Source organism: Mchenga conophoros, linkage group LG11, assembly GCF_057382185.1.
Source record: "Mchenga conophoros isolate Kocher_MC1m ecotype Shallow Benthic linkage group LG11, M_conophoros_male_GT1.1, whole genome shotgun sequence".
NCBI classification, from domain to species: domain Eukaryota; kingdom Metazoa; phylum Chordata; class Actinopteri; order Cichliformes; family Cichlidae; genus Mchenga; species Mchenga conophoros.
Window position 1 is genome coordinate 21,524,111 of NC_140536.1, and position 27,294 is coordinate 21,551,404.

The 27,294-nt window shown below is 40.2% G+C and overlaps 1 protein-coding gene across 5 annotated transcripts in view; it reads left to right on the forward strand.

The window, feature by feature from the left end:
- Positions 1 to 1,716: 1,716 nt before the first annotated feature.
- The window catches only part of map7d1a (MAP7 domain containing 1a), a 39,238-nt gene continuing 13,660 nt past the window's right edge, over positions 1,717 to 27,294 (forward strand). For 3 of the 5 annotated variants that reach the window (XM_085291447.1, XM_085291449.1, XM_085291450.1), the window contains exons 1-6: positions 1,717 to 2,126; positions 18,678 to 18,878; positions 21,506 to 21,574; positions 22,205 to 22,225; positions 24,694 to 24,857; positions 25,141 to 25,252. In XM_085291447.1, the coding sequence (XP_085147573.1) occupies positions 2,057 to 2,126; positions 18,678 to 18,878; positions 21,506 to 21,574; positions 22,205 to 22,225; positions 24,694 to 24,857; positions 25,141 to 25,252 (637 nt within the window). In that variant the 5' untranslated portion in view covers positions 1,717 to 2,056. The remainder of the gene's footprint in view (positions 2,127 to 18,677; positions 18,879 to 21,505; positions 21,575 to 22,204; positions 22,226 to 24,693; positions 24,858 to 25,140; positions 25,253 to 27,294) is intronic. The other 2 variants (XM_085291448.1, XM_085291451.1) reach the window with 1 other exon arrangement.

The following is a 27,294-nucleotide window of genomic DNA, read 5'->3' on the forward strand; positions in this document are numbered from 1 at the left end:
GACTTCAGATATGTTTAGTTAAAGGATGTTAATGTTTACACTAAGTACGGGAATTCTTCCTTGTCCTATGACATGAAAGAGTTTAATAAGGGCTTACACATTTCTAAGGTTCCTGGTACACACTTATGGCTTCTATCTTCCGTAAACAAACATGACATTTTTGAACATTCTTGAGCTTTTGGCTGACTAATGGAGCCATTGATCTTTAATTAAAAGCAAAGAAATATGTTTTCTGCTTGCTTTCCATGTGTTCTTGACTTGAAGGAAATAAGAACTGAACTCTTAACTGCTCCTTTTATCTTAAAATTAAAAAAAGACGCTAATCTGTGATTTAATTATAGATAGCTCTTGAATCAACATAATTCAATGACATTAGGGTTACTGGGAGAAATCCACTTATTTAAGTCATGATTAATTTATCAAGGATGATTAAGAATAATATGATTACAAGTACATGGAGACTTTAAGACACACGTGGTCACACTTTTTTGGCTTCAATTTGGCAAAACCAACACACTCCAGCAGCATACCCAACCCCCACTTTCTTGAGCACCCCCCACTTTCAAGTTGCAGTGACAGGTGGCTCTTGGGGGTTTGGGTGAATATAACTCAACAGCTGCACAAAAGAATCCCAATGGGGTCCTTTTGACAGGGTGTCCCCTCTCAAGCGTGCCGATGGGCGCCTGGCCCAGCCCCCACCTTGGCAGATGCTGTAGGAGATCCACAGGTGGTAGATGAGAAGACACAGTGGAGTTCTTAGAAATGCTGTGTAATCAAGATCCATTTTTAGGGACTTGTTTTTGCCACAATTAAAAAACACAAGCTGCACACAAAGTCTGCACAATTTTATTATCTCAATGCAGTAGGCTGAAGTAGATTCCAAAATAAAACCTTATGTATGTATTTTGACTGAGCTGTCTTATGGAAATTCATCTTCTACTATTGTTTCACTGCTGTAGTGTGTGCTTGGGAATGTCTGGTTTCGTTTAGACTCTGAAATCTCAGATGAATCTTCTTTAACGTGTCTCTAAAGATTATAGGAAGAGAAGAAGTATTTGGGAGGCTGCAATAATCATCACGTGGACTACTCAGCTTTTTTTCTTTGGGGTGTTTTCCTTCTGCACTTAACTGGGGTTAAAAGTACACAAAAGCCACCTTTCCTTTTATTCTGATTCCTAGATAAACCTGTAAAGCCGCATGCTGGATTATAATCCCGGAAAGGCATTTGAATTCTGCAGGTTAAAAATGATATACTAGCATTTACCCAGCAGCACGTGAAAACCTGTTGTACTGATCACGCCTATGTGGGGTTTCAGTATGTAGGTACATTTTTATGTGGGGAAAATGCTTTAACCAACTCATGAATTAGACAAGCTAGAGACTAAACTATATCATCCAGGCACACAGGTACGCTTTACAAGTCAAAGGTTTATTTGAATGTGAACTGTGAACCGGCTGCGAGTCTTGTAGTTTTTGTGGGTGAGAGAACCAATCAGAACGTCGGGGGGAGGTTAGGGAAAAAATATTTTTAACATGAAAACAGATACAGGGATGTCAGTGAAATCTGTGCTAATCTTGCGCTAAGCACATTCGAATGTATCAGTAATTATTCGTGTCTTCTGTATCGTTAAGGATAACTTAACAAATAATACCAGAGTGTCCCCCTTGTTGATAGTGGTACAGTCCGATCCGGAGGCCAGTGAGGGATCGTTCGCACCAGCAGAGCATCAGCTGTGGCGTGTCGTGGAGTGAGAAACTTCTCTCCCTCCTCCTTGTTGCCTCTCTTTCTTCTCATATTCCCTCGGACACCTTGTCATCTAACTTTTCAGAGACGCAGTGACCGGTGAACAGCAACTGGCTGTACAGGCGAGGGTTTCGTTTGTTTATTTATTTTTTATTTCTGACCTATCTGGACGCTCTCCGGAGGATTTCCTTTTCCAGTTCATGCAACTGGAGTGACTCGACCAACTCCCCCCTCACCCCACCCCACCTCCGAATCCCTGCCTGAGGAATGAGAGGACTGCTGGAGAGGAAGAGCCGAAACTCGCATGTTTGAATGAACAAAAGAACAGAAAGCGAGGCTATCGCTCCCGGAATGGAGGGAAATATTCTGCCTGCAGCAACATGTAAGTCATAGTATAGACAGGAATTTGGGAATTCAAAAGCATGCACAAGTGCTTTGTCATCCACGTCCTTTGTCAGTCTGCAACGAAATGTTTTAAGACGCAACATAGTTGTCGAGTCAGATTTAGAGGTTAGGAAACATTAATGTTTGCGGGCTCGACAGTGTGATGGAGAATAATGAATGTGGGATCAATTATTAATGTTGATCTATTATGGGAGCAGAGAGGGAGACAGACCGTTCATAAAGCGTAAAGATAACGCAGCCTAGTTTAACACCTCAGTCCCAGAGCAGATTTGAATCTGTGTTGTGAGGTGATTTATCAATTTGCAGATCTTAATGTAGAGAAAAAGTCAAACACCGGTGCGATCAGCTGACCGTTGTTGTCTCTTAAAAAAAAGAAAAGAATGTCTGTTGCCATTTTTTTTGCACAGAGCTCAGGTTATAAGGGTTATAATAACAACACAATTTGCACTAGATGAGGTAATCTCACTAGTCTCACCCCATCCCATCCCCCGCCTCACGTTATGTTTAGCTCTCTACTAACACGATGGAGTCACAGGCGGTCTTGTATCATTTGCGGTCTCCTCTTTGCGTCTCTTCTCCTCCAGCAGAGCATGTTTTCCAAATTCAGTGAATAGTTTATGCACAGGTGCAGTCATGCTCCCTGCTGGTGCCGCGATGCATCAACAAACTCCTAAAATCTAGAACATTTTAATGAGATCAGCTGCCGACCAAAGTGCAGGATGAAGAGTCCGCAACACACTCTGGCCAGCTTTGCCGTAGTTACAGATTTATATGTGCAGTTACAAACGGTGTGATCCCACAATCATGCAGTTCAAAGACAGTTTTCCCATTCGGTCGTAACAAATGTCTGAGCCTGAGACAAGATGGAATATCCATGCTGGAAGTCTGCCAATGTGAAATCTCTCATGTAAGACAGATCGACCAAGTCTGGTCTAATATTTTGGTTTCCACGTTAAACTACTGTATATTATTGACATGTTGCCCGTTTCTGGAAATAGAAGGGGACATACAATGTGTCTGATAACAAAAAACTTCCTTCCTTTTCCTCTGTGGGGGGAGGTCAGTGTGATTTGACTCTGTCTCAAGCAGGAGGGGACAGATGCTTTACTCTGATTGTAGGTGCCTTCAAAATGTTCTGAATAAAGCTTGCATTGAAGGCTAGCACACTCTCACAAGAAGAAGACTGATTTCAGGCCACTCTAATGTTTCATGTAATGAAGTCAGCCAGACTATTATGCTCCCACGCTTATTAAAAATGATCAAAAGTTCTTTCCCCAGGTTTCTTTGATGCATTGATGATCAGAGATCCAATGCTCCTTGTGAGCAACGCAATCGTGCATTGCTACATTCGACTCAAGCATGATATTACATTAAATCCAGTATGTTGCTTTAATAAACATTTGACCTCTTTATGAGCTCAGTTATGAAAGTGAAGAAAGGGTACACTAGTTGCTAAAAATGTCTTGCTTCATCATGTCCTCCAAAAAACACGTATTCTTGGCTCCTCAGCAAATAATTGACACAACAACTGAAGGCAGCGAAAGCATGGATTACAGTAAAATAGGCTGTCAGATGTCTGGGCCCTTTTATTTTCAGGCTTTCATCTTCTTGAGTTCTTCATTCCCTCACAGTTTAACAGATGGGCTTTGTTGTCCTCTTAACTTGAACAACAAGGTTGTGACCAGTTAAGATAAAAAACAAGCTCTATGTTCTACGTCTACCTGCAATTTCTAGAACATTTACTGGCATCTCAGAGGGTTTGAACTAACACACAGACAGCAGACTATAACTACAGTGACAACTGAAAGCGTAAGCGGAGTCAATAGAAGATGGCTCATAGTGTTGTCAATTGTGTAATAAGGGAGAATCCACCAGCTTTGCCTGTCAAGCGTGTAGTGAACAAGATCTGTCAGCTACACATTTGCACGGGTGATTATGTAATCAAAGGAATACATGCAATCAACTGTGCCGCACTTTTTTATTTGGGGGGGTTGTTAGGTTGTTAGGTTTGTTTGCAAATTAACAGAGGGCAGAGTCACATGCGCCCCTTTATATTAACTGACTAATGTGGGTTCTTTTAACATCAGAGGGGAGTCGTTGTTTGCAATGTCATGATGTCTTAAGGTGATGTTTTCATGGGTTTCTGAGGATATGTGGAGTAAATGTGAAAGCACTAATGTTTAACGTGGGCAACTGGGAGTATATTAAGATTCATATCTGTTACCATGTTAAAAAACAAAGATTGTGATAGAACATTTGTGAATATACATCAAAAAAGATATGGATTTTACTTTGTATTTTGAGCAGTGGCTTATTGGCAGTATACTTAAAAAACAACTTGCCATTATCAGTTTTAGCAGGTTGACTCTGTGTGCATGTCATCAGGAATGTGGTCCCAGGCTGTGCAGAAACTACCACAAAGCCGGTTTAGAGTACTTTGACTGTGTTTCTATGTCTGTCTGTGCTAATGTTGCAACTTTGCGTCATTCAACGACAAAACATTACACGTGCATAGTTGGGATAAAAATGCAGGTGAGAAAGGAGTGAAGGATGCTGGAAGTAGAAAGGGCCAAGTGGCCCATTGATTTTCCTGTTAGGGCTGGACAATGTTAAAATTTTCCAGTGAAACTATCAGTGTGAACTGGAGCTAATTAACAATCTAAATGATCTAAGTAAAGTAATTAGATGGTAAATGGCCTGTATTTATATAGCGCTTTACTAGTCCCTAAGGACCCCAAAGCGCTTTACATATCCAGTCATCCACCCATTCACACACACATTCACACACTGGTGATGGCAAGCTACATTGTAGCCACAGCCACCCTGGGGCGCACTGACAGAGGCGAGGCTGCCGGACACTGGCGCCACCGGGCCCTCTGACCACCACCAGTAGGCAACGGGTGAAGTGTCTTGCCCAAGGACACAACGACCGAGACTGTCCAAGCTGGGGCTCGAACCGGCAACCTTCCGATTACAAGGCGAACTCCCAACTCTTGAGCCACGATCGATAGATGGAGAATGGCTTGTAGTCTCTAAAGATACAAAGATACAGGATGCTATTAAATACTCCGAGTGCGCAACCTGTACCAAGAGCCACCAAGACATATCTTTATATCCTACGCTTTATGGGCTCCAGTGTACCTAGTTAGCTCTGGAATTTGGAGGACACAGGATTGGAAACTTTCACACTGGTGCTTCCTTCACCAGTACTTATTATTAACCTAGCAGTAACCAGTGCTCATGGCACTACATTTGCTAGTCACACGTGATGGAAGTATTCATTAGTGTATGGGCAGAACTCCCAATACTATCTTAGTAAAATAAAAAAGAAGAAGACATCACCTTATGGTGCCATTCAGCATTTGCACTTTTCAAATTAAGTATTTACTTATTGGATTCTCAAGGAGACAGATTACTAAATTGGTGTAAGGAAACAATCAAAAAAAAAAATTGAAAAATTGCCTGAAACAGAACTAGTACATGTCTTGACCATGAACAAATAAAGTAGGCCAAATAAGTATTGAACAAGTCAACATGTTTTTCTGTAAATATATTTCTGATGGGGCTAGTGCAGGGGTGGGCAATCTCAGTCCACGAGGGCCGGTGTCCCTGCAGGTTTTAGATGTGTCCTCGAACCAACACAGCAGATTTAAATGGCTAAATTAGCTCCTCAACATGTCCTGAAGTTCTCCAGAGGCCTGGTAACGAACTAATCATGTGATTCAGGTGTGTTGACCCAAGGTAAGATCTAAAACCTGCAGGGACACCGGCCCTCGTGGACTGAGATTGCCCACCCATGGGCTAGTCACTTGATATCGGTAACAGTCAAAGTAATTCACACATATAAAACAAATATGTACGTTTTATAAAGTGGAGTGACACAGGGAATACGTTTTGAACACAGAGGTGCAAAAAGCCATGGGAAGCCAATGAACAAGTTGAAATCTATTTCTGTTACGATCAAATTAATATCAGGTAGTTCAGTCCTAATCGATGGTTTCAATTCCAAGGTGTCACACAAGAAACATCTCATGATGAGTAAAAGCAAACAGTTCTTTGAAGACTGTTGCAAGCTTATTGTTGCAAAATATACCGATAGCATCAGTTACAGACGTATATCTAAACTTCCGATGCATAATATCTGGACAAGCCAATGAACTATTGAGAGTATATAGTCTGATCAGATGAGACCAAAACACTCTATCAATAGAGAAATATATTTACTGTGAAAAATGTTGGCATGTTCAGTAGTTGAATAGAATATTTCCACTGCTGTAGCAGATTTATTCATTCGATTGCTGACTCTGGATTCCCGTTTTATGCCCACGTCGTGCAGTCATTTCCATTTTTTTGCATTTCTAACTCCATTAATGATGCATTTTCATCAGTTTTATCAGTGTGTAATGTTCTCTGTGATAGGTGTTGGTGGGAGCAATGAATGGTGATCTTGTCTCAAGATGTTCTGCAGTTCATGTAGTGTCATTAAAAACCTGATTCTGATATTCTGCAGTTTTTTATACTGTTTTTTTCCATCTCATTTTTGTATTACTTGGTGCGCGTACAAAAGGACCAATCAGTGAGCTGGCTCCATATTACATAATCCAATTAATTCAGAATATGTGGCTGCAATCACTGATTACATTGTCTATTTAATGGATTTTTCCAGGCATCTTAATCTGGCTTTTTAACAAGAAATGCCAAACTTCATGCATGCTTGAAAGGATTAAACTGGCAAACGGAGTGAACTGTAACACTTTACCACACACTTTGAGAAGATGATGCTTTTCTTTTGGTATCAAGATTAATTGATTATTCTTCTAAGGCTACTGTGGGTGGCCATGTTCAGATATTTTCAAACTCTACACTGAGTGAACTTTATAATGGGACTCGTGCCATGTTTTAAGTTGGGAGAGAAAAGGGGAAAAACAGAAACATCTGAGTCACACAGAACCGACTGAAGTCATGCCAACACTGTGGCACTGAGGTCTGCTTTTAAAGCTACAGTGCAGTCTTTTGACAGTGATGCATTTGTAGTTGAGTACAGAAGAGCCAAAAATCTCACTGGACTGGCAATGAGACAGTGACAAGGGCCTCAGCTCTGAGGGTGTTTGACACTGTAGAAACCAAGATGATTTGAGTATTATCAGTGTCATAGCTTTTACATAAAGCAGCAAGAGCAATAAATATTTCGTATGCTATTTCTCTGTGCGAATATCCTCAAGTTCATTTTAGAAGTTAAAGAACATTTTATGCTAACCTTTAATTTCAAGTCAAATATTTTATCCAGAGACAAATTCTCCAAATACTCAAGATGTGCACAGAATAATCTGTAATAATTTACCCTTCTAACAATCAAAGTAAGATAATTATTTTAGGAATAAAAGCCCTTATTGGTTTATCTAATGTTTAAAAGTTTTTGTATATACATGTTTATCTATATTAAAAAAAACTTATAAGGGAGAAGTCTCTGGAAAACCCTCCCCATTAACAAGCATTGCATGGATTTATGCTTGTGCGTTAAATCTATGCCATAGGTACACAATGACCTCAAACCCTGTGCTGTAACTTGGGTGGTAATCTGTAATGTAACTACATGTCGACACAGCTTGCAATGACTTTAACTAGGCCATTCGGTCCTAGTGTTTCTTCCTGTGCACTTCCAGCTACTACTACTTCTGTTGCTATTTTTCAAATTGACTTAAAGAGAGAAATTGCAGACCAGCAGGGGTTTACCATGCACAGGTATAGGGTCAACAGCATCAGCCACTTATATTGGTTGTGTGGGTTCTTCGTAGATTCTGCACAGATGTAAGAATTAAACTTTTGTTGTAGTCTTCCAGGATATAGCAATGATCAGTAAGTGCATACAGACACCATTATTTACCAGCTGCAACAATTTGGCTTGTTGTTATTACCTTGTGAAACTGTGTGTTTGTCTGTGTGTTTCTGGAGACACGTGGGCCAGCATTTTTATGTCTGTCTGTGGGTAGACTTTGGCTACGTTCACACTGCAGGCGAAAGCGCATCAAATCCGATTTTTTGACCCTATGCGACCCATATCCGATCATGCTATGACAGTGTGAACGGCGCAAATCCGATATTTTCAAATCCGATCTGGGTCACTTTCGTATGTGGTACTGAATCCGATACATATCCGATGTTTTAGAAAGCGACTGCTGTTTGAACGGTCAAGTCGCATTAAATCCGCCTTTTACGTCACCGACACAAGACTGAAGCCAATTATCAGCGCCAGAGAAGCGCCCGAGAAGACATCGCGAACGCTTCCTGGCCATCCAGTGTAGATGTCAGTGAAACTGTTGGGAAGACAACGTAAACATTTTATTTGTACTGTATAATCTGCAGATTCTGACAGAAATCTACAGCTATCCTTTGAAGCACCGCTCCTCTCTTAAACGGCAATAAGGATCATTATTAGGTTATTTACATTATTATGTAAATAACAAAATAACTTAAAGCAAAAATTGGGAAACGTGAAGACCGAAGTCTTTATATTAAGGGCCATCAGTCAAACAATACTGTTGCTCTGGGTCTAAACAGAGCGCGTTGTGTGTGACATCTTCTTTTGCGCATGCGGGCCGCTTTGAGCGTTCACACTAGAGAGCGTTTGCTGTCGCATTTTATTTGTAGTGTGAACGAGCAGACAAAAAAATCGGATTTGATCAAAAAATCGGAATTGAGCATTAAGACCTGCAGTGTGAACTTAGCCTTTGTCAATGTGATGACACTAAAACCCTGAAAGATGCAGTCAGGTGAGTTTACACGTGTACAGCCATGATCAAAATGAGTTGGAAGAGTTAGAAGTTGGGTGTGGTGTTCAATATTTTTGTGTTTTTGTTTATTTTTATTTGTAACTTCCCATATATCATAATCATCATCTTCATGCTGTCTAAATATATACAGTGATGGCCAGCCATCAAAGTGTAGCTAGGATTATTTTGTCGTTGTGAGTCCCTGTGTGTGTTTGCATGTGTCATCACAGCAAAATGTGGTTCTGCAGATACCAACTGTTGCAGCAACAACTACAAAGGTGACTTTGAATACTTTGGGAAATGTTTCTGAGTCAACGGTGTCACAACCCTGCATGATACACGGAGCTTCAGAAATTCACAGTTGAATTATAAAAACAGACAAATAGTATCTTTAACATGAAAATATGGATTAAGGTAGGATTAGAGTTAAACCAGTCTATCTTTGAACCATCTATAACAAATTAAATTGCATGGCATGTCAAACGCCAGGGTTTGTGTGCAAATAGTACTTCCTACATTTTGATTAATGTCACTTAAATATCTCTGCTGATTCCTGATTCCCTACTAATTCACTCAATGGCCAGAGGGGCCGATGGCGCGATATGGCAGCCTCGCTTCTGTCAGTCTGTCCCAGGGCAGCTGTGGCTACAACCGTAGCTTGCCTCCACCAGTGTGTGAATGCGAGAGTGAATGAATAGTGGCATTGTAAAGCGCTTTGGGTGCCTTGAAAAGCGCTATATAAATCCAATCCATTATTATTATTATTATTAATTTCCACAGTCCAATTACATGTGCTGTTAGTCACACATAAAAATGACCTGAGGCTGTAGTTTTAATACCCTTCCCTCTAAAATGAAATGCTTGTGACACCAACACCATTTGCTTCTGGAAAATAAATTTGAAGACTAGCTTTACTAAAACCTGTATTTATCTCATTGGGTCCTTTGGTCTTTTCCATATAACACTACCCTTTGATATGTAATACGTCTGATTATCCAGACAGATACAACTTGTCCAGGACCATCTGTGATGACTTTGAGCTGCTGGAGTTAAAGCTAGTCTCAGAGCTCATTATTATTTGGGGATTACGAGGTATGTTGAACAAAAATGAAGACATCTGTACTTAACCTTTCTCCCAGCCAGGTCCAACGGATTTTGTTAAGCATATTGGTGAGATTTTTAGATCTGTTGGTAGGATGCCCCATTTCCAGTTTGATTAGAGGGATTTACCTGCATCACTGTTAATAGTCAATATATATATATTTTTTAAAAATAAAATGTGCAAAAGCTGTTTAAATTACTGGACCTAAGAATGACGAGGCACATTCAACAAACTGAATGCACCTTCATGCAATGCATTAAGAAACAAAATGGAACACAAAAAAGTGCTACTGGGAATGCATCTGCATTCCCAAACCACCTCCTGTCTTTTAGCCTTGACTGTAAGATTCTAGAAGGAAGCTGATGCGGCAGTGCTGGAGCCTAAATTTATTATTAGTGAGCTGTACCACCCTTCTCTCTGGTACACTAGAGGAAGGACGAGTAGAGGGAAGTCTTGATTTGGATTGTATTGCTTGTTCATACCACTCTACTGCTCTGAAAATATCCCAGACAAGACTGCTCCATGCCCTTTATTCGTCCAGTCACCAGACCTATCTGCTAATATTAGATCAGTCTCTCTTCAGCTAAAGGGCATACCTCGTATAGTGTAAACACATCTTGGTCTCCCTACAGTTTCCTGATTTTCACCGTATTTCATGTAATCAGAACTTTTTTTTGTATTTGTATTAAAAGAAAAGTGCTTACTTTCTAAATAAATGCAACATTTTAAAATACTGTAAGATCAATGCAGGCCTCTGGGGATGAAAGTATTGTAATGATGTTTGCCTCTTCTTAAGAAGTTACCTGTGATTATGAAACCCAAGAGTGGACCTTGTAGCCAGCAAAGAAGTTGCGGGTCTTATGTGGGGAGACAAAAATCCAGTTAATGACAACTTTTGGATGTAATTGTGTGTTGGATGGTCATAAGATTACTGCTTGGGATGATTTTTACTTTAGGTAATGTTTACAAAAATAGGCATATTGCAACAAAATGACAAACTGCTCTGTGAGCTACATTTTAAAGGACACATAGTCAAGGCTATTATGAAATGTCCACAGCACTGCTGTCACCAATTATATTGTCTGTACCTATTTATTGTTCCTAGGGATGTTTCTAAAGCACCAGTACTACTTCAAACAGCTAGAACCAGTTTGGTCTTTATTATATTTCCAAATTAGTGTTAATTCTGGAGTCTTGTACAAAGAAACTGAAATTAGGTTGTGACAGAAATAGAAAATTAGAGAAATGCATATTACAGAAGCTTCCATGGTGGCATTGAGGAGTCAAATAAACTTTATGACATCCTACCTGGCTAACCACAGACTATTGAAATCTACTGTATGTTTCTATCTAGTAAAAATGCCAACGACATGTAGTCAGTCATAAGAATCCATTATAAATTTTGACTCTGTTGCCCTTGAAGGCACAGTGAAGCATTGTTCTTCTTGTTAATAGGCTTTGGCATAATAATATTAGAGTAATTGGGGTCAAGGAATAATTAAATTCCCCAAAGATCAAGCTAAAACTGTGACAAATTGTTCCTAACCTCTTCTGACTAAACCTGGTCCTGGAGTGTGATAGGGAACAAGGAAAAACGCAGTCATTGAAACCATTTCCTAACTCCCAAAAGGGATGTAAAGCTGGTAAAGAATGCCAGTCAGGCACTCCTGACTGGCATTCTTTACTGCTTTCAGTTATTAAAGCATTTTGCACAACCTCCGTGTCCTCTGCTGTCCTTCAGAGCAGTTTAGTTTAGTGTAGAGATGCTTGACACTTTGTCCCACCTCTGGTTGGACCGTTTTTGTTAGTCCTGTGTGTATGTTGGAGCATGTTGGTGGCAGCAGCAGATGCGGGATCCCTAGGGATCCGCTGCTGGTTCAGATAAGCGGAGCCTTTCATCAGCGCGGTAGTTTTGGCACATACACTGGTGCAGGGGAGAGCAGCAACTAAATGCCGGGCATTGTTGTTGGTCCAGTCCAGGTGATGGGATGAACGCTGCTGCAGTCATTGATGGAGACATTAGTATTCACTGGCCAGTTACTATGCAGGGAAGGAATGCTGTGATCTGAACGGTCTTGAGCCTTGTTGCTTGGTGTGCACGGCCACTTTTTGTTTTTATAAGGCAGACATTAGCTAAATCCTGATGAGTCAGTGTGCAGCTTATGTCACTATATTATGTTTTCTATCATGTGATTGAAAGTCTTTGTATTTTACACTGTAGGGCAAACAAAAATATGTTTGAAGATTTTAGCTCAAATGCGACAGACTTTTAAAACACTGTATACACCAACCAATTAATAACTTGAGAACAACAGTTGATTCTTACACCCCCCTCGTTCATTTCCTTTCTTCTGTTGTTATGGAAACACATTATCACACATTTATAAATAGAGATTGACATATCGTCTGTCCATTACATCAAATTCACATGTTTTATCAGCCAGTAAAAATGTACCAAACTATCTTCTGCCAGCACTTTGTTGCTGAGTCACGCATTGGGCTTGTTAAAAATCACAAAATTCATAATTCATGTTGGAAATGAAAGAGTCCATATAGAAACTTATACTTAGCAAAGGACCTACATCTAGAAGAACAGGGACCTGTTTTTAGTGCATGTAAAATACCTACATATGCACATGCTCGACTGGTTGCAGAGGCTTTGAATGGTGAGTTGAGGGAAGGCTGACTACTGTCTTTATTTTTTTTCCCCATTTATATTTTTACTTTTCTAGATTTCTGCCTATAGCTGTTTAAGGAATTTTAACTTTCCTCAGTTATAAATAAGTAAAGTCTAAGGTGCAGTCGCATCTACTTAAACCTTTGTTCTCACACACACAGGGCCTGGTCTGGCTTTGAGCCTGTGCTTGTTGTTTACACTAGGCTTCCTGTGTGTCTGGGCCCCTTGCCCTCTTACATCATCCTATTCGGTGCAGGAGGGACACAACGGGGTGAAGGGGTGATGGGTTAGGCAGTAAGCAATGAGGTAGTTCATTACTCCCCAGGCCCATCCTAAATGAGATGCAGATCCATTCTCCTTGTTTCCATACCCTCCCTCCCCCCTTTGTTACCGCCCCTTTCCCTTTCCAGTCTTTTGATTTTATACTCCAAGGCTCTTGGTAGGCCCATTTACATTTACATTTTCCTGGGAATGTGCTGCATTTCCACTCTCTTTATCTATGGTTGTTTTATTTATTTGTATTTTAGTCCATTTTATAGGTGGTGTTAACACTGGCCATTTTTTCTTCTTATCTGTTTGGCACAATAGGGATGTACATAGGATTAAAGCTCTTGGCTTCATAAATTTTCCATTATATTCTTACTCTGATTTGTGTCTTGCCAAAAACTTTGGCAGAGCTCTGGGATGACAAGAAAATGTTTAAAGCTTTCCACTACTTTGATGCATTTCTCACAAAGGAGTGCCTGCCAGAGTTTCATATTTATGTTTTACAGCTCTTCCTGGCCGAAAGTATTCCTCCTTGAGCAGTCGCTGCCATAAGAATGTGCTGTTGTTTGTGCAGTTTGCTGACTCTGTCATATAGTGAGTCATGTGTTTTGCTTTGCTACATAGAATTTTTTGTTATCCTGGATCATAGTTCCCCTGTGAGGTTAGAACAGGTAGAAATAAACAGCTGTGTGGTATATTATTTGAGAGTACAAACATGTCTGCCTGTCAGAATCTGTGGTTTTTATATTTGTGCTAAGAAAAAAGAATTTTCATTGAAATGCAAAGGGCTGTTCCAAGGACAAGCCTTTCTCACCTCTGCTTCATTTCTCAATAGTTATTTTTTATTGTTTGAACAAAGAAATTATTTCTAGTCTGTTGTTACTGAAATAATTAACCTGGAAGGATTTTTCTGCATTGCAGTTTATGATGTGGCTGTTTAGGAGGTGGAAAAAGGGCTCTGTGGCGTGGGTATTTATACATCTGCTCTAACAAAGTAATATGCTGTGAAATTGGATTTATGCTTAATCACATTTGGTGTGGCAGTAGAACCAGTTGCCCCAGTTTTAACTTGGCCCTTTACCCACAATATCTTCAGTCAGACTGTAAAGCGCTAAATTCCTTTGTAATTGTGCTTTGGGGGTGAATGTACAATGGACGTCATTAGATGCTGTGCTCTGTGCTTTCCCAACTCAACATTTGAAGTTTCATGCTGTGGTTCCAACTGAAAAATGGGACTGAGTTTCTGCTAATTACCTGCTGATTCTCAACCTGTCATTTTGCTCCCACACTGTGCTTATGCATCCGTGCATACACGCACTTCTGCAGGGATTTCTTTACCATTTTTGCCAATTCTTATAGATACTTTGTGCCATTCTGTCACTTTTAAATGTAAATGTGCTTCAGCTTGGTGCAGTAGGCTTTTTTCAACACCTGCAGCTAGAGAGGCCACAGAGGAGACTTGATGGGGGTAACAGAGATGTGGTTGAGCTGTATGTTCAACCGAATCATACATGGCGTGCTACAGATTCCCGAACGGCCTCTGACCCACTTTACTTTAGTCTCTTGGTTTTCTCATGCCCATATAATATGCAGGGGAACAAAACAAAGCATCCACACCAGGACATTATGTCTTTTTGTTGCTCTTAAACATGATTTTCTTTGTAGCCCCAGATTTGTCAGATAAAATCAATGAGAGATTTTGGATTATCAGACAAATAAAGATAAATATTATGTGGGGTTGAATGCTCATACTACAAAGCTGAATCATTGACAGATGCTAGAGATACACACCGCAGTCAGCATCCTGTGTGAGATTTTATCAGGCTTGTGAAATAATGACCCAAGCATTGTGTATTTTTTTTCTCTGCGCTTCCAATAATAAGATGGACCAAAGTGTTTTTCCATGTTTGTTCTTGGTGGAGACTCCAGCCTCTCAGAGGAAGCTGATGTGCATTGATTTATGAATAATGTAAGTGACAAGCAGGTGGTCTAATGGCTTTCGGTTGTTGGAAACTGCCACGTAAATACAGAGAGGGTGTAGTTATAGGTTAATTAAGAACAACCTTAGGTGGTAGAGTCTCTCTGTTATTGTCCCCCAAAAAGTTGGGAAGATGTTTAAAATGGAAGTAAATATGAAATGCAATGATTTGGCCATTAAACGCAACTTTGTATTTTATTTATTTTTCTTTTTAAGACATCTTTATCTCAACATTTGCCGTTGAAAAGTAAAAAAAAAAAGGCACATTTACCTATGTCGCCTCTTCGAAATAACAGTTCTGAAGACACCATGACGTGAGTCATAATGTAATAGAATTAAGTGGATAATTGTCTTTTGGCAATGATTTCACATATAAATGCTCCAAATGAGAACATTTCATTGTGCAAGAGCTAGATAATTTCATTAGCTTCGCTCAAGCCAGTTTCAGAACATTTACAACACCGAATTCGTAAACCGCAGAATTAGATTAGTGCCATGCGTTTCGTCATTGCATTTAGCTCATCTGTGCAAATATTACTCAAGCATCCTGTTCAAAGCACCACATTAGTGTGTCCCCGTCGTGTTTGCTTTTAGGGGTCACTGCATGGACAGCTTTCCAAATGCACCGGCACCCATTACTGTCAGCTAAAGACATGCAGTAGTCCATAAATTAGAGCAATTACGTAACTACTAACTTAGCAGACGTCTTTGACATTTTTATGTTGAAGGTGATAAGTGGAGGATACTTGTGAACAAACTTGTGCCGACACTCTGTGCACCGCTTCACATTTCATTGTGTGCATCCTTGGTTCCTGGCTTTGTGTCCCCTGTGTTTATATGCAGTTTTGACAGAGTGAATTAGTGCAGAACCATCGACATATACAGTACGGTGCAAAACTCTGTTAACCCTCATTTCTATATATTTTATTTCCAAGAAGCCAAGGTTTCTTGTTATCTGTTCAGTGCCCTTGAGCAATACTTACTCAAGCTTTCTGAAAAACCTTTAAAGTTTTCTTTGGACATAGGCTGCTTTTTTTTTATTTATTTATTTATTTTTACTAATTTTCAGGCCAGTCCTTGCAAAAAAACCCCCAAAAAACCCCATGGTTCGATCCCAGACGGAGAGATGAATATCTTGGGGGTTGCATAAGGGAGGACATGCAGCATAAAAATCTACCAAATCAAATATGCAGCTTTACTTTGTGAGTTAGCTTTACTGACTCAATCATTCAAGCATAAAAAGGCACCCAACTCAAGGGATGAAGCAGTGTTGGGTGTACACCAATTACAACTACCACCCTTTGACAAAAACACATAATTTGTTTCCATTTCTTTATTTGAATGTACAAAAAATGGTGTGATGGGGATAAAATAGCATTTTTGCACTATTAAGATGATTCCCAAGAGCTATTAGCCACAAATTTCACATATCTTGACAGAGAGTGCAGTATCCTTAAATTTGAGAAAACTGAACAAATGGGGTTCAAAGAAGAAATGGCAGGGCTACAAAAACTATGTACAGAAGGAGCGCTGTATCAATCAACCCTTGTTTCAGTCTCTTGATACACAGCAGCAGTCCTCTCCCTCAACTCCCATCCAGTTTTTCTACCTCAGGTTTCATTCCTATTCGTTGTCACTACCACCTACACAACAGAGTATTCTATGTTCTCACTCTCTTCAGCATTGCCAATGTACAGTACAGTAACCTTGTCACCAGCTAAACACAGTCCTACAAGTTAGTTCTTTGTGGTTCCAGTTCCCAGGTGTATGGAAAAGTGCTCACAGAGTATAATGTTAGAGCTGTACCAGCTCCTGCCACGTTTGGTAGTCTAGCTGTCATATCTGCCCTCTGGGATGTGTGAGAAAAAAGGGCCAGATGATAAATTCCAAGATAAGGTTTGTGTGAGTCATCACCTGAGACTTCACGTCATCACCTGAGACTTCACAGTGGTGCAACACCTGAGGTTCTGTGTAGCAAAAAAATGTAGCAGGGTTTGATTACTAAATCACAATAATAGTTTTCTGTGCAAAGACATAATCTGAATGATTTAACCTGACCAAATCCAGTAAAAATATCCCTTCTTGTTGTATTACATTGCGTAATTTCCTTTTTTACGCAGGCTTGCACCGAACAGATTTTAGTGCTCATCGTCTACGTTCCGCCTATCTCACCACCATCCCCCTCTTCCTTTCCGCTCTCACTGTCATTGCAGTGTTTTGGCTGCTGTCCCGTTGCTATGCAGAGACCACAACAATGGCCCCTCTCTGTCACAGCACATCACTGCCCGAGGAATGCTTATTTAATAGTGGCATGCTCTGACAATGAAATTGCATTGTCTTGTCTCCCAGCTGAACTCTTTCATAGACTCTTACTGCCTGTCAGCCTTTGTGCAGTTCAGGTTCATCAGCAACAGGCTTCATTTCCCAGATTGCTTACATAGCCTATGTGCCAAGCAGAGTTCAGACAACCTCTGCCCTATGTCTTTATTACTTTTTGAATTCTACCAAGTGTCTGCAGTTGCAGTAATTGAAGGTTGACCAATGCTCTTGGATGACACTCATCCATACAGACTGTTTTCAGGTTTTTATGGACAAGGCAGCAGACGTACAGACGTGTGTGTGTGCGCACATTGAGTTCCACAGTCCGTTTAAGGCTTAAGAGGCACACTGTACAGTTTACACAAAAATTGATCAATTCCCTTTGAAGCTGCACAGAATTGGCCTCGCTGCTGATTGTTCCTTTTCTGTGCAAACTGTTGAACAGCACAGCATTTCTATAGTAAATCTTCAGCGCACTCACTGTCTTCGTGTGACAGCCCCCAACTGTCTGTGCTGTTTTTGGATAAGTCTGAATAATTTACAGCATGTTGCCCCAGTGTGTACCTTCAGACACTATACAGAAAACACTGTTCCCCAACATGGTTCCACGGGGAGTGCAGGGATACAGTGCTGAGTGGACAAAGCCAAGTGTCCCTGCCATGAGGATCTTTGTTTGACCGTCAAAGCCTGGGCAAACTAATGTTTGAGTTAGAGATTCAAGTTCAGCAGCCTGCCAAATGTGAGTCATAGTGCTATTAGTGAAGCTGCCGCCCTAAAAGGCCACCCCAGCCCCCTTCCCCAAAAAAAAAAAATCTACAGATGACTGCTGAACCTAAACTGTGTGCTCCTGAGTCGTTTTCATTAAAAACAGGAAGTTTAACCATTTTTGGATAGATGATTACTCTGATTTTGTTTTCCAATGACTCAATAGAATCGTCAGGATGCCAAAAAGCAATTACAGTGTTTTGCTCTGCCAGAGACTCAGGCTATTTGTACAGGCCAGTCTGTCAATAAATCGGTAGCACAGTAGAAATGCTATTATGTGTAGAGACAGAAAAGGAGGCTTTGGACTTATCATCTCGTGCTTCTTGACAAATGGTGCAATCTCTGCAATTGATAATATTTTTCAGTCTTTGGAAGAATTTTGTACAGAAACAGAGACATCTCACTCATTACTTTTGCAGTGTTCAGTTGGATTATTTTCTTTCGGTGGTGAGAATGTTGTTCTTAAAGATCCTCTCCCATCAGTCGGCTCCACCTCACACTTCAAGAAATTTACATCATGCACACTGAACTACTTCGTAGGCTCAGTAGTACATGAAATGAAGATAAACAGGTTGAGTTACGGATTCCTGTTACCTTTTGGCTCTTCATTTACTAACTTAAATTTATTTTGTATTTTTCTGTTCCACCAGCTCCCTGCCCAGTTCTAAACACAAACCCTGTGAGACCTGATCCAGAGGGGGAAAGCAGTCCTTTGAAGACGGACAACACCGAGAGGATGGATTCTCCAGCTAAGAAAGATACAGACCGAAGACGGACGACCCCTTCAAAATCTGACATTATCTCTCGATCACCTGCGTCACCAGCATCACCAGCCCTCAAGTCAAAACGAGGTGAGCAAAAATGAAAGATTTTATCTTTTGAGGTGTTCCTTAGATAGCATTTAGCTGCTTAAAATTAATGGAGGCTGAATTTGGCTGACTGGTAATGGTATAATTACACTTTTGCATTAAGTTGGAGTGAACTCAGCTCTCTTTGGCCAGTATTGGAGTCACAGTGACCACAGGCTTTCAGACACAAAGCAAAATCCAATAGTGCTGCTGCAGGTTATCTTTATGTGTTGGAACAGTCGCTGCACAGGATGTTATGTTATGTGAGAACAGCTTAGCCTGCAGAATATGAACAAATTAGCTTTTGGTAAGTGGATAGCTATTGGTGATCACTGCTATGCACTAATCTCCAATGAACGGTCTGCAGATGGAACCTATATTGAAATTTCCATTTCAAAGAGTTTTTCCAAGAAGGCATTGAGGTTTACGTGCCGTTTGCACTGTAGTTGTTCCACTAGGACTCTGTACAAGAAGTGCCTTTCTCTTAAAAAAAAACAAACCCCAACCTTATTTCTTTTTATTTTTCAGCTAATAACATTTTACTGTGGTCATGATCTTTATTCTCTTAGAGTAAAGTGACAGGACTACACCCCCACAAGTTCCAGGTGTCTCCCAATCTTAGAAAATACTGCACAGCTGGATACCTCATTGAGAGTTCTTGGTTTATTTGCCAAAGTTTGCCCTGTCCTGGGTCTCCAAACTTTATATAAGGTGTGCACCTTACACACAGCTATCATGCAAATGACTCTTTAAGGAAACTGCCTTTGCTGTTTAAACAGTTTTGCTAGACGGTTCAGTCTGACTTCTGTCCAAAAGATTCTGGTTGCGTCGCTTCTTGCAATGTTTGTTTCAGTGTTGTGATTATGCCAGATGTTAATGGTGGCAAAGGCCAAATTGTTATCTTAGTGAAAGTCTCTTAAGCATGCTCATTTTCTTGCATCCTGACTACTACCCCAGTAATCCGTATATCCTGTGCTGCTCCATTTGTAAAGATCGGAGCCAAAGAAATAACAGAACTGACATTTTAAGAGCAAGCGTGAACAGTCTGAAACTCAGATGCCGCACCTCGTAGTATTTTCTAGGCCAGTCTGTTTTCCTCTTGGACACCTTGTACATTTGACTTTATGATTAACATGGTGGTGAGTTGCGAACATCAGCAAGTAACACTTACCAAGGCCACGCACATGGCATTTCCAACATACTATAAATATCAATGTAGGTCAGGAGTTGTTCTTAGGGGAGGCTGCATGGCAGATTGTTTTCGTCTTCATGATTCACACCTCCCCCTATTCGATGTTGCTGAGGAGTGATTTCCTTTGTGATTGATGCTGAACATCTGGACCGTAAAGATCGAGGAGGATGATGTAGACTAAAGGCTCAAGAATGCCTTCCGTGTCACTGTTCTCAGTGGGTGGTACTAGGGTATGTTGGCTGTGGTAGAAATGGTATTTCACAGTAATTCATTTGGAGTAAGTCTGCAGAAATGAGTTGCATACATACTGTTGAGAAAAAAACATGCAATTACAGAAAAAAATAATTAACCTTTCCCCAATTTAAATCTGTTTTAACATCAACTATAAGTGTTAATTTAATATGGGTTACCAACCACATCTCAACACACTGTTCCACTGACTGTTTTTGTTAGTTGTAAATGATCTTTATTGATATATTCTTAGGCTCACATACCAAGACAAAGTGTGCCTTTGGCTTGTTTGAGCATTTTTCACTAGACATGCCCAAAATTTAAATTACTGTGTCAGAAAGCTATGTTTATATAATTTAGTTATAACATATTCAAGTCACCCACACTAGGAGATTTCTGGTATTTGCCACATGCTACTGCTTCTATTTTGATGGGATTGGCTTGCTGGCAGAATTTTCTTAATTTTTTCCTGTTGTATCTTAATCTAGATAATAGAATACACATTATCTGTAGCCCTAGGTTGTGCATTAGTGTTGAAATTGTGATATTAGTCAGTCAGTCAGTAAGTTTCCTGTCAATGCATTATGCCATGGATTTTCTTGTGGAGCCATTTAGAGATTAAAAAGCCATCGCTGCAATGACTTTATAGCAGTGAAGAAGGCATTTACTGCATTTCTATTTATATGAGGTCAGATGCATCATTGATGCCTCAAGTCAGTTTGCAGCTGAGGATGGTTTGAAATGGAGTGGTTTTCTGTGGGGCTTTTAGAAGATTGTAGAACTTATGATTAAATGATGTATTCTCCAGACCTTCAAAAGGTGCCCTTGACTAGTCGGCTTTAACTGATATCTTAGTAGGTGTGTTTCAAATAGGTATCATTTTAAGTACTGGGAGATGCAATGCTAGAAATCTGCAGATACTGAATGATTCAGTATCTGCAGGTGTGTGTGTGTGTGTGTGTGTGTGTGTGTGTGTGTGTGTGTGTGTGTGTGTGTGTGTGTGTGTGTGTGTGAGGGAGAGAGAGAGAATGGGTGAATAAGACATGCTGGATAAAGCATTTTGAGTCCCCAAGTAGAGTAGAAAAACGCTATATAATAACCACAATTTCCAATATATAAAGTGTCTGGAGATGATTTAATCAGTTTGGATGATGCAAGGTGATACCTATCATTAATCCTCTTTCTTCTGCCTTCATTCTAATCTTAGATGCCATGAAGTCAGAAGACAGGCAGAAGCTTGCAAAAGAGCGGCGAGAGGAGAAAGCGAAATATCTAGGTAAGTAAAAACCAGGGGTGGGAGGCCATTTCTTTTAAATGGATAGAGAGCTCCACCTGGTGTTAGGGTGGAGGAGGTTGTTAGCAGTTGATTGGCTACTGGGTTGGCTTTAGGCTGCAAAAGGCATGCTCAACATTATACACACAGACACTTGGAGAGGATAAAAAGGTAGTTTGGACTTCTACAGAAAATGGGCCAAAATCAGTAAAAGCCAAGCCACCATTTTACCAGAGACAAGTGAGCATCTGTTTTCTGCATGCATGCTGAAACAGTCTTGAGCACTATCAAGACGCTTATTTATTGTTTTTGTATGAACAAAATCATTGCTTTAGCTCAACTGATACACATTACATTGTTCAAAAATGCTGCACGAATGACAAAAACGTACACGTTGATGGGGCTGAATATTTTATAACTTTTATAACTTATGACGAGTTGTGAAAGCCGAGAAAGTGCCCCAACTTACACTGATGCATTTTCAAGAAATGTCACAGCTCTCTCAGCACCTATGAGTTGTCTCTCTTTTTGTTTAACACGTGGCTCTCACATTATCACTTGCCTACTTGCCATGCACTGCTTTGCATGATTGACAGCTGCCTCTATCTTTTCTCTCACCCTTTACTCCTGCAGAAGAGCTCAGCAAGTTGCAAGGTAAGCCACTCACCTGTGTTTTTGTGGTGGTGGTGGTGGTGGTGCCAATGAATACCCCTTTTGATCATTCAGTTTCAGCTTAATAAAGTTCAGTAGTAAAAGCTAGAGCTGGGGAATGCACCAAAAGCTCAATTATCCTGCCTATAAAGAGAAGCAGCATGTAGAATAATGACTACTGTTTCAGTAATAGTGTAACAAAAATAAAGCTTTTTTGTAAATTTTAAAGCACAATTACACTTTAAAAAAAAAAAAATTAAGTTAAGTGCTGCAAAGACAAAACTTGCATATTGACTTTTGGTAATAAAACCCAGCCCTAGAGCCTTTTCATTTATTTAATCCCCATGTTTCTTGTTTTAATCCTCCTCTTTTCCTGTGACAAAAATTTAAAATTTCATCCTCCCTTTCTCTGAACATCATAAATATGACTTAAACAAAAATCATGTACTCACTAAATCATCATTTATGTGTGAAAACCCTGTTACTTAACAGGAAGTTGTGGGTGACGAGAAGCCCGCCCTTACACTGACTGTTGTTTATCCACGTTCTAACAGCAGTCACCACAAAACTCTTTGGATTAAAAAAAAAAAAAAAAGTACAAACACCAAGCCACAAAACCACCATGATAATCATCTTACTGGATGAATTGATGGTTTGCTGCCGAATTTATCTTGGCTGTGAAATTATATATAAACAACTTTGTTGCCAAACAGGACAAAAAAAGTTCAAAATGTTCTTAAAAGGGAAAATATGTAAATTAGTGTTCAGATACTGAGCCGAGTTGTATATCACCCAGCCTGTACGCACCGCGATACTTGCGTGAAAGTCACACAACGTAGTTCTTTTTTTAAAGCTAGTTGTTGTCACACTCGTACTTTCTGTAAAGCTTTGCTGTCTAATCCAAATTTGTGTTGGATTGCAGTAAGATGAGGTCAGCAGACTTCATACTGTGGATCAGTCTAATTGGGTGATCACCGTGGTACGCCAGATGGTAGGGGTCTGATCTAATACTCTCAGCCAGCTTGGGATAAAAGATGCGATCCTGCCAAAGCTTGTGTTTACAATATCAGCTTAAGGGATCTTATATCGCCAGAACCATTTCTAGTAGCAGAGGTATAAGTAGAAAAAAAATCTACATATACGAGCTCATCTGCTATTGGATTTGTTCTGTTATAGTTGCATAGATAGATGCTACTCTCATACCCTGTCCATCTTTGGTGAGGAGGTATAAATACTTAATGTACCAGGGTTAGCGCAGCCCTTTGGCAATGACTATTTAATGGCCATACTGTAGCAGGTCTAGATGCTGCTTGTCAGCGCTGATCACTGTCAGGAGAGAGTTGAGGAATGTCAGTGTCACTCTGGTACACTGTAACCGTCAAGACCCCAGCCAGTATCCAGCTCATTTCCTCCTGCAACCCACACCTATATTCTGAAGAACCATTGCAACTGTGAGAGAATCAAATTTAAAAACGTAACCATCAAATGTCACAGACCTGACTTGCATGGAAAGAGTGGAAACACTTGTGTGACCTAAAGGTTTCCCTTCTGAGAAGGGAGGAAAAACTGGATGTGGAAAACTGCATTTGTAGGCGCTGGGATCTATTTCCTCCCCCTACTCGTCTCATCACTGCACAATAGGTGAATTATAAAACAGTTTCCACTGTGCTCTACTTAAAGTTCCCTAAAGCTTTAAGTCCGTGGAAGGTAGAGTTAAGGTACGTCTCAAATCGGGGCCATCGAACTCTGATATATGCACTGCAGCAGTTAGAAGTGTTTTCTGCAAGATGCTGACATGCAGGGCCTCAGTATAACTTTTATAAATTTCAGATCCCCTAGCCTCCAGTGCCTCTGCAATTATCCATCACTCTAGTCTGAAATCCACTATCAGTTGATTTTGGTGCATCAACTGCTTCAGGGCGCAAAGCTTTACTTCTTTGAAAAGCCGATTGTTTGTGGAGGTTTGTAGTTTAAAGAAGTACGAAGAGTTGTGTACACAGAGGCAGCTGCAAAAGCCTCCTTCACGCTGTTTTTGAATGGCTCTGTGACAAAGAGGTGATTTCCATATCAAAGTGTGTGGTTTACTGAAGCTGAAGTGTAAGCTGTATGCGATTACGATGACATAAAAATGTCAGTTCAGAAGTCCTGCATCCATCTAATTTGGTTTTATGCAGTATTGAATTTATTTTTTCCAAACTCAAAAAGAGGTCTGATGCGAAGACCAAATTTGTTTTTCAAAAACTGCTTTATGTAATTTAAAACATCAGAGTTGCTTGATTTTGGGATTGCTTCAATGTTGGGATTATTGCTTTTTTTTCTCCCAACATGCCAAGTAGTGACTCTCAAAGAGAGTAGAATTGGGGTGTTATATATTATTCTGATCGAACAGTGGAGGGAGACAGGACTTTACTTTTTCAGCACTCAACTGGAAAATATCTTCTCTCCTGACTATATTATCTGCCTTCTCTTAGCGGCCAAAAAGACCCAGTGGCTGGAGAAGGAGGAAAAGGCGCGGCAGCTCAGGGAGCAACAGCTGGAGGAACGACGCAGGAAGCTCGAGGAGCAGCGGATCAAGGCGGAAAAGCGGCGAACGGCCTTGGAGGAGAGACAAAAACAGAAACTAGAGAAAAACAAAGTATGTTTGGAAAAGCAATACATGTAATGTGATGCTTCAGCACCTTTGAAAGTGATGACTGCTAGATTTTAAGGTGAAATTTCAATGCACTCTGTCTGTGGGAGAGCACCTGAACTAGGTCAGCTGCTAGTTTCAATTTAGGGATTTAGGATTTTCGTCAGGGACTCATCAGCTACACAGGATTCAGGCTGCTCAGTTCACAGACATACATGCCATCCCTCCATATAGACTTAAAATGAATTCACATGCTAAAGACTGATATCTGTTCTGGTATCTGTTTCAGGAACGGTATCAGGCGGCCATCAACAGGTCAACAAAGAAGACGTGGGCAGAAATCCGACAGCAGAGATGGTCGTGGGCTGGTGCACTAAGCCAGAACTCAAGCCAGAAAGAGGGTGAGTATACTGGTGCCTCCTAGATAATGTAGTTTTTCTGAGGAGAAAATTATTTTGCCTCAGTATTACTTATATCAGTTATACTTGGATCTGTTTTTTTTAATGGGACTTTCATGTTTCAGCTATAGCAACTTTGCATGATCATTGTTCAAAATGGTCCCTATTAACCTTTGTTTGTTTCATTTGCTGTTTGAAACAAACTATTTGAAGTCTTTTTCTCTTCCTTTTTAGTCAGCTTTGTTCTGATTGGCTGCCTCTTATAGACAGAAGATGGGAAAAGCAGCTGTGTTTGTCATCTACGCTCACACTCAGAACCGTGTGTCTGAGATGGCCTTATTAAAGATATCTGTGGTCAATGACATCATTCATAGCAAAGAGTAGCAGAAAAGCTGTATGAAATTAAGAGTTTAAAGCAGCCTGAAGTCTGGGCTGTTGGCTGATCCCATTTCAAACTTTGGCCAACATTATGTAGATGACAAAATAAAGAAACAGATAACAGACCTGCTTTAATGATGCAGTTTAAAATAATTGCACATCAAATTCTCCTTCGCTTTCTCTTTTTTTCTGCTAAAGTTGGTCATTTGGCCTGTAAAATATTACAGCTGTTATAGTTTTCCAATTCGCGTGGTGGTCAATTTTACATTGGCATACATTCTCTTGATGGAGCAGACATCAATATTTGTTTGATGGATTTAACACCAAACAAATATTTGATAGTATGAAACCATATCGGTAACACCGCCAAAGCATTTAGATGTGCTGCAGTATGAAATTGGTGCATTATCACCTTGTTCAGATGATACACCAAAACAAATTTTATTGCCTGCTTCTTATTCCCAGCAGTAATCAATAGCTTAGACATTTGCAGTGTTATGACAGGCAGATGATGCCAGCAGTACTCCGTTATATTTTAAACTGGATATGTCTTTACTACATCAGTCACGCTTTTCCTCCTTGAACGCATTTCTGTCAGTACACACTGTTTTGTCTCTTGAACACACTGTTACACGGCTCTTAGCCACTGATCGTGACCAGACTATATTGATTGCACAAAGTGTATGTGTGTTGCAGTAAGTAGCACGGCACCGCTGACTAGCAACAAGATTCAATTTGTTGTATGCAGTTGCTTAATTTGGGGCTAATAAGTGTCTTGACAGTCCAACAGCCAATTAGATCAGAGCCTTGGTGGTACGCTTTGATGAATGCTTCTGTACCGTGAGCTCCTGTGAACATGAAGTGTCCCATGTTCCATTTTATGCCATGTAATCGCTTCAGCCATATGCCAGGGGAATTATGGACACTCAAACCAATCTCCTTTTCCTCCCTCACTCACCAGCCTGCTGTTGGTCAGATGATGGGAGTAAACAAGTGTAAATAGGCGCCAGTGGAACATTTGAGAGCTCTAGATGTTTGTTTTTGTCCTTTGGAAATGCTCAGATGTATACATCTTAGCCTCAATCAAAGAGCATACTGCATCATGTGCTGGATTTGTGTGTTTAAACCCACAGTCATGCTCAGCCGACTTTAATGCTGCACCTCCGTGACCACTAAATTGTCCAAGTCATTTGGAGAAAGAGAAGGTTATCCATCGATTGGACTGTGTTTAAGGGATATGAAATTGGGACAGATACAAGTATTGCACATGGATGGTTGCGCTTTTGAAGCGCCAGTTTACGTCAGCAGCTTTGAAATTAGTTTACATTTCCCTGTAGCTACTTCCCATCACATGTTTCCTTGTCAGGGTTGTATTTAATGTGCCATTCTTTTCACTGGGTTTGTTTTAGTGGCCTGAAGAGGCGGCTTTTAAAGGTTCCTTCTATATTTGACTTGCAATAGTAGATAAATGCAGATATTTCCTTAGTTAGTTAATGTAGCTATGAGAGTTGTTTGCACTAGATTATATAAATTGAGGCTGAGTGCTTATAAGTTGTATCAAATTTAGTGTATGTGTTCTTAACACCTAAAAATTAACATAACTTTTTAAATTGAAGTCATGTCCAGGTTACGTTGAAGAATCCACAAACATCACTGGTGGTAGTTTT